This window comes from Humulus lupulus, chromosome 3 (assembly GCF_963169125.1).
Source record: "Humulus lupulus chromosome 3, drHumLupu1.1, whole genome shotgun sequence".
NCBI lineage: Eukaryota > Viridiplantae > Streptophyta > Magnoliopsida > Rosales > Cannabaceae > Humulus > Humulus lupulus.
The window spans coordinates 3633722-3641218 of NC_084795.1; the positions used below are offsets into that span (position 1 = coordinate 3633722).

Consider the following 7497-nt stretch of genomic DNA (forward strand, 5'->3'; position numbering starts at 1 on the left):
TTTCTATATTATGAATTTGAGTAATATTTTGAAAATGAAGACTAAGGAGGCTACGAGGGTAATGGGGACGAAATTTGTAGCCCTATGACTTAGGATTCGATGTACAAAATTTCTTGCAATTTTGAGTTGTGTCGAGGGAGATACGACCAAAATACTAAGAGATGTCAGAATATTAGGCAAAAACTTACGAAAATTGCCACTGAAAAGTGGAAAATTTTCAAATGTGGACTTAAGGCTCCGTTTCAACTAAAATAGAAGCATTTACCCTTGAGATATTATGGGGGAAATATCGTACGAGTATAACATGAGTGTAATACATTTAGGCGAAATTAGTGAAATCTCTAATTTACCAAAAGGGTCCCCTTTCATAAAAATTTGATTTCTATGTTATGAATTCGAGCAATATTTTGAAAATGAAGGCTAAGGAAACTACGAGGGTAATGGGAACAAAAGTTGTAGCCCTATGTCTTAGGCTTCTATGTATAAATTTTAGTGAAATTCTGAGTTGTGTAGAGGGAAAAAATACCAAAATACTGAGAGATGTCTCAATATTAGGGAAAAACTTGCGAAAATTGCTATTGAAATGTGGAAAATTTTCAAACGTGTACTTAAGGCTCCGTTTCAACTCAAATATAACCATTTACCAGGGAAATGTTATGGGGAAAATATCAAACGAGTAGAACACGAGTGTAATACATTACAGTGAAATTAATGAAATCTCCAATTTACCAAAGGGTACCCCTTTTAGAAAAATTCGATTTCTATATTATGAATTCGAGCAATACTTTGAAAATAAGAACTAAGGAAACTACGAGGGTAATGGACACAAAAGTTGTAGTCCTATGTCTTAGGATTCTATGTAAAAAAATTCGTGCAAATTCAAGTTGTGTAGAGGGAGATACGACCAACATACTCAAAGATTTATGAATATTAGGGAAAAACTAGCGAAAATTGCTATGAAAAAGTAGAAAATTTTCAAATATAGACTTGAGGACCTATTTCAACTCAAATAGAAGAATTTACCAAGAAGATGTCATGGGGGAAAATATCGAATGAGTAGAACACGAGTGCATTACATTATGGTGAAATTAGTGAAATCTCCAATTTAACAAAGAGGTACCCCTTTCAGAAAAATTCGATTTCTATATTATGACTTCGAGTAATATTTTGAAAATGAAGATTAAAGAAATTATGAGAGTAATGGGCACGAAATTTGTAGCTCTATGTCTTAGGATTCAATATACAAAATTTCGTAATTTCGAGTTGTTTAGAGAGAGATATAACCTAAATATTGAGAGATGTTTGAATATTAGCGAAAAACTTACAAAAATTGTCATAGAAAATTGGAAAATTTTTAAATATGGACTTAAGGCTCCGTTCAAACTCAAATAGAAGCATTTACCATGGAATGTAATGAGGGAAAATACATTAACGCGAAATATTAATTTGTATTTATTTTTAAAATATTGCTCGAGTTCATATTATAGAAATCAAATTTTTCTGAAAGGGTACCCCTATCGTAAATTGAAGATTTCACTAATTTACATTTTCTTTTAGTTTGTGTATAGTTTGCAGCAATTCATTTCTATTATTTTTTTTTTCTTTTATTTTTTTTAGGTTCGAAAGCTTTTCCAATGGGGTGTGAATTGATGTAGTGGGAAATTTTATGAGATTTGAAATATTGAGCATACTGCAAATACATTATAAATATATAAAAGAAAAAAAGCAAAGCGTTATATAATTTATTATCTTGAAACATTGTTTACATTTTTTCCTCTTTTTTTCTATGGTAAAACACACTTAAAATTATGAATAGGAACTCATATCAGTGGTCTAAACAATTCATGCCTAAAAAATACAATGCGAAGTTAGCCAACGAGTTATATACTCATGTTGTATTATTTATTAGTTTGACTAAAAACATTCAAATTAGAATCATGAATTCAAAAGACTCAAATTATACAACATGAGTTGGATTCACTTTATTCCCAAATAAAGATTACTACAAACTAGAAATTTAATTAGGTGTCTTGATATAGCCCACGTGGGTAGAGTTGTCAACTTTTGTCAAAGTCATCAAATCATAAGCAATCCAACACCTCGAAGCTTGTTTGTGATAAAAGTACCCCAAACACTTGCAATCCGAAGTGCACTTGTTCCCACATTCACTTTCCTTGACAGAACTACCCTTTGTATACTTACTCAAGAAATGATCAACTCCCTCGATTTTGTAGAAGTGAAAATCACTTGGCTTACAAGACTTCAACTTTTTGGGCTCACAATTCTTGCTCCAACCCAAAAGTCCATTCTCCGAAGGACAAGCCACACACTGATCGTTCTCACAAACCCCAAAAGTCCCACATCGCCCAGGCAACAGGCACTCGCTCTCCCAACCATTACTCATTTCTCTATCCAAAAGGATGAAAGTCACTTCCCACCCTCTCCAATCCACTTTGTCGTAGTAGGTATACATCTTTACGTTTCCATCGATCCCAAGCCTCAAAAACGACAGCGTACTGTTGTAGTTGGGCCTTGTGAACAAATAACCCCCAGCACCGTTTGGGGAAATAAACGACATGTCGTAAGCAAAACCATCATAAGAGTCGGAAGAAGCTTCCAATGTCAAGTTCGTTGGAGGGTTCTGAAACGAGCTGCCAGCAAATGACGAGAAATCATAGTAAAGCAAAGGCGTCGGAGAGTTCTTGGTAGTGTAATAGAGAGCGAGTCTTTTGGGCTCCAACACCATGCTGTAAGGCCCATTTTTGTTCTCCGTTTCAGAGAGGCGACTGACCAGCTTGTGTTGGGCTCCGGCCCGTAAGGCCTGGCCCACTAAGATAGTATCAGTTGGGTAATCGAAACTTTGCCAGACAAAACGACCATTGGAGTCGTGCAAAACCATGTTCCCATTAGGAAGCAATTCCAAGCCAACGACGCCTTTGTTGGCCGTGTTGGTTTGCCAGGCCACTCTGCCGTCGGCCTCGGCTAGGACGAGGTTTCCATCGGCACCGAATGTGAGCGTGGCGTTTTCGCCAACTGGGTTGCCTCGGTTGGCCTCCCAAACGAATCGGCGGAGCGACTCGGATCGCTGGGTGCCCATGCGGATGGCGAGGGTGAAGGCATTAGAAGTTGTGTTATAGAAAAAAAGTTGGAATGGTGAGTTTGAGATAGGCAAAGGACGGTAGTTTCCGTTGTATTCGATAATGTATGGACCGAACTCTCCTTCGTTTACGTATTGGAAAGTGGCATTTTGGGGGACTTTGGCTTCGACAATGGAAAGGGTAATTATGGAAAGAAGTAATAAGAGTAGAGCTCTGCTGTTGTTGAGTGAGGAAGACATTGATTTGATGATATTTTTGTGTGTTAATGGAGCTTGGGCAAGGGTTCATATATATAGCAAATAATTTGTGCTTATCTGTGTTCTGATACTATGACCTCAATTGGGTAGTTGCCAACTTTGACAAATGATGTGTTATCTTTGATAACAGTTGGATATGTATTGGATAACATTTATTCAGATCGAGTTGTGGAATCTTCTGTCCTGGTCAAAGTTGCAGTAAAGCATTTTTGTCTCAATTTTTTGATCTTCTTCGGCGGCTTCAATATAATGTAAATGTACTTCTCAATAAAATAATGTAATGACAATAGTAAAAATTTATATATATATATATATATATATAAAGAAGGTGCAATATGTTATTTTATTTATAAAATTTATTAATTATTTTTATTAAATTTATTTTAATATCATATAAATATTATATTTTAATTAAATAATTTATTTATTTATTTAAGTTTATGTTTGTTCTAGTTTTAAATTGGGGAGACAACAAGAGATTAAATGTTATATATTTAATATAATATTAAATATTATACGTGAATTTTAAATTTAAGTTCTTTACTAATTTTTTTTTTTTTAAATTATTGTTAATTTATATTAGATTATATTATATGTTTAATATTCTAATAAGTGAGTTTAAATTTAATTAAATTTTATTTAAGTTATAAAACATATAATTTTATTATTTTTAAATAATTATCATTGTAAAATATCTTAAAAATATCATATTTTACTTGTTTAATTATTATTTTTAAATAATTATTATTGTAAAATATCTCTAAATATCATATTTTAATTTATTTAATTATTTATTATTTTTGAATAATTATTATTGTAAAATATCTTTAAAATATCCTTTTTTAATTTTTTAATTATTTATTATATTTTACTTAAGTTTAAGTGTTTACAAACTACAATTAAATATAAAAATATTATGTTAAATATAAAAATATTTCATTAAAATTAACATTAAAAAAAAAAGTAAAAAATGGTTAAAAAATTTAGTTATCTACCCACTTATTATATAGAAGAGATAAATTGATATATTAATTATGTCCTAATTTAATTTGGTAGACAGGAAAATGAAGATAAGGTTGGAAAGTGAACAGATAAGGTTGTCCTAATTTCATTATCCAATTTAATTAATATTAATCATTGGTTTTATCAATATTAATTACACTAGCAAGGACTAAACGTCTCATCAAAGTTAATTCTAACTTGATGATGAAAGTGCTTTCACTATTAAATGCAATTAGGGCCAATTTGGTCCTAGAAGCAGCATTATGAACAATTTATTAAAAATTTTATGATGAAGCTGCAGCTAAAAATTGTTTTTTGAAAAAATTATACTCTAAATATATATTTTTTCATCTAAATATATCTACTTAATAATAACATAAATAATATTTGAATTTTAAATATTTTTATTTTGTTCTAAACATATTTTTATATTTATTAGATATTTTTAAACATTTTTTATTTTAGTAATTTTATATTAATTAAACCACATTAATATAAAGATTTTTTTAAAAAATATTTAATGTAGAAATTATTAAACATGATAATATTATTTTTTTCATCTCAAAGTATTTTTAAATTATAATTTATCAAACACATATTAATTTCATGATTTAGCAATAATAATAATAATAATTAAACACATAAAAAGTCTGAGTTTTGCATAATTTATTTTTTTACATATTTATGATTATATCAAGACTAGATTATTATACTATGATCATTATAATTAGAATTTTAACTAGAGTGACTAGTTATAATATACATACAATTATATGTATGTAATATATAATATAATATTTTTGTTGATGATCACTTTATTAGTACCTTCTCAAAAATATATTTTAATTTTAACATGTTTAAATAGATACAATGTTAAAATAAAATAAAAAAATATATATAACATTTATTTTGGTCTTTTAATATTTAACAACACTTCAATCATATAATTTACCAAACACTCTGCTACAGCATTTCCAACTCACAACACTTTAATATCTATAATTTACCTAATACTCAGCAATTTTTCCACACAGCACAGCTACAGTTATTTTTCTCCACAGTACACCTACAACTGTTTTTCCCCACAGCACAGCTATAACAAACTAACCCTTAATCACTTATCTTTGAGTTGGTATATAGTTTCTACCTATTCATTTTTGTTATCTTGTTCTTCTATTTTTTTTAGGCTTGAAAGCTTTTGCAATTGGGTGTGTGAAAACTGATGTAGTGGGAAATTTTCTTGTGTTTCAAAATATTGAGTAGAGTGCAATACATAATAAAAGTAAAGTGTTACACAATTCATTACCTTGAAACATAGTTTGCATCTTTTCCTTTTTTTCATATGGAACATTCTTTAATTTATAAAAAGGAACTCAATGACCATCTTTTCCAAAGCCTAATATCCTCGACTGAGGCTTGGAATTTGGCATGAGGTTCTTCTAAATCAATAGAGCTTAAAACTAAGTTGAGGCCAAAGTTTCAAACAAACAACAATAAAAAGAAAACAATAACAATAATCAACCTTGTATTAATTAGGTGTTTTGATGTAGCCCACGTGAGTAGAGTTGTCAACTTTGGTTAAAGTCATCAAATCATAGGCAATCCAACACCTTGAAGCTTGTTTGTGATAAAAGTACCCCAAACACTTACAATCCGAAGTGCACTTGTTGCCACAATCACTTTCTTTGACAACACTACCCTTGGTGTACTTGCTCAAGAAATGATCAACTCCCTCTATTTTGTAGTAGTGGAAATCACTTGATTTACAAGAGCTTACCTTTTTGGGTTGACAATTCTTGGTCCACCCCAATAGTCCATTCTCCGAAGGGCAAGCCACGCACTGGTTGTCCTCACAAACGCCAAAAGTCCCACATCGCTCAGGCAATTGGCACTCGCTCTCCCAAGTCCATCTTCTATCGAAAATGGTAAGAGTCACTTCCCACGCTCGCCAATCCACGTGGTCGTAGTAAGTGTAGAGCCGAACGTTTCCATCTATTCCAAGTCTTAAAAACGACAGTGTACTGTTGTAATTAGGTCTCGAAAGAATGTAATTTCCACCACCGTTTGAGACAACAAGCGTCATATCGTAAGCGAAACCGTCGTAGCGGTCCGACGACGCTTCCAACGTCGCGTTCGTTGGAGGGGTTTGAAATGAGCCGAATCTCCCAGTTGATGAGAAATAAAGCAAAGGGCTTGGAGAGTTCTTGGTAGTGTAATAGAGTGCTATTTGTTTGGGCTCTAACACCATGCTATAAGACCCATCTTTGTTCTCCGCTTCGGAGAGGCGACTAACCAGCTTATTTTGGGCCCCGGCCCGTAAGGCCTGGCCCACTAGAAGAGTATCCGTTGGGTAATCAAAACTTTGCCACACGAAATTACCATTTGACCCATGCAAAACCATGTTCCCGGTAGGAAGCACTTCAAAGCCAACGACGCCTCTGTTGGCCGTGTTGGTTTGCCAAGCCACTCTGCCGTTGGCGTCGGCTAGGATGAGGTTTCCGTCGACTCCGAGTGTGAGTGTGCCATTTTCGCCAATTGGATTGCCTCGATTGGCCTCCCAAACCCATCGGAAGAGCGACTCGGATCGGAGGGTGGCCATGCGGAGGGCAAGGGTGAAAGCATTAGGGGTGGTGTTATAGAAGCAAAGTTCGAATGGTGAGTTGAAGAAGCCTTTAGCACGATAGTTTCCGTTGTATTCAACCACGTATGGACCAAATTCTCCTTCGTTAATAATTTGAAAAGTAGCATTTTTTGGAACTTTAGCTTCTACAATGGAAAGGGTATTTTGGGAAAGAAGTAGTAATAATGAGAGAACCACTAAAGCTCTGCTGAGTGAGGAAGACATTGATGATATTTTGTGTGTTATTGAGCTTCGGCAATGGTTCTTATTATATATTTATATGTATTGGTGTGACAGACGACAAAGCACTTACATTAACATCTTTATAATATAAAAATAGTGTTAATAAACATGTGGATATAGATCTCCTGGATCTCAAAAGCAATATATACATATATATATATATATATATATACTAGGTAAGATTAACGTGCAATGCACGTTTGCTTAATTAAAATTGTAAACATTGTATATAATTTTAATAAAAACTGGTTCATTATTTTTTTTAAAATATATATTT

At 32.5% G+C, this 7497-nt stretch overlaps 2 protein-coding genes across 2 annotated transcripts; both read right to left on the reverse strand.

Annotated features, from left to right (window-relative positions):
* Positions 1–1868: 1868 nt before the first annotated feature.
* Positions 1869–3369, reverse strand: LOC133821798 (epidermis-specific secreted glycoprotein EP1-like). Its single transcript, XM_062253948.1, has one exon. It carries the CDS (start codon positions 3335–3337, stop codon positions 2018–2020), a length of 1320 nt encoding a protein of 439 aa, XP_062109932.1. The 5' UTR covers positions 3338–3369; the 3' UTR covers positions 1869–2017.
* Positions 3370–5885: 2516 nt separating this feature from the next.
* On the reverse strand, positions 5886–7202 carry LOC133820888 (epidermis-specific secreted glycoprotein EP1-like). The gene has a single exon (XM_062253457.1). The coding sequence runs from the start codon at positions 7200–7202 to the stop codon at positions 5886–5888; it is 1317 nt and encodes a 438-aa protein (XP_062109441.1).
* Between the last annotated feature and the right edge of the window lie 295 nt (positions 7203–7497).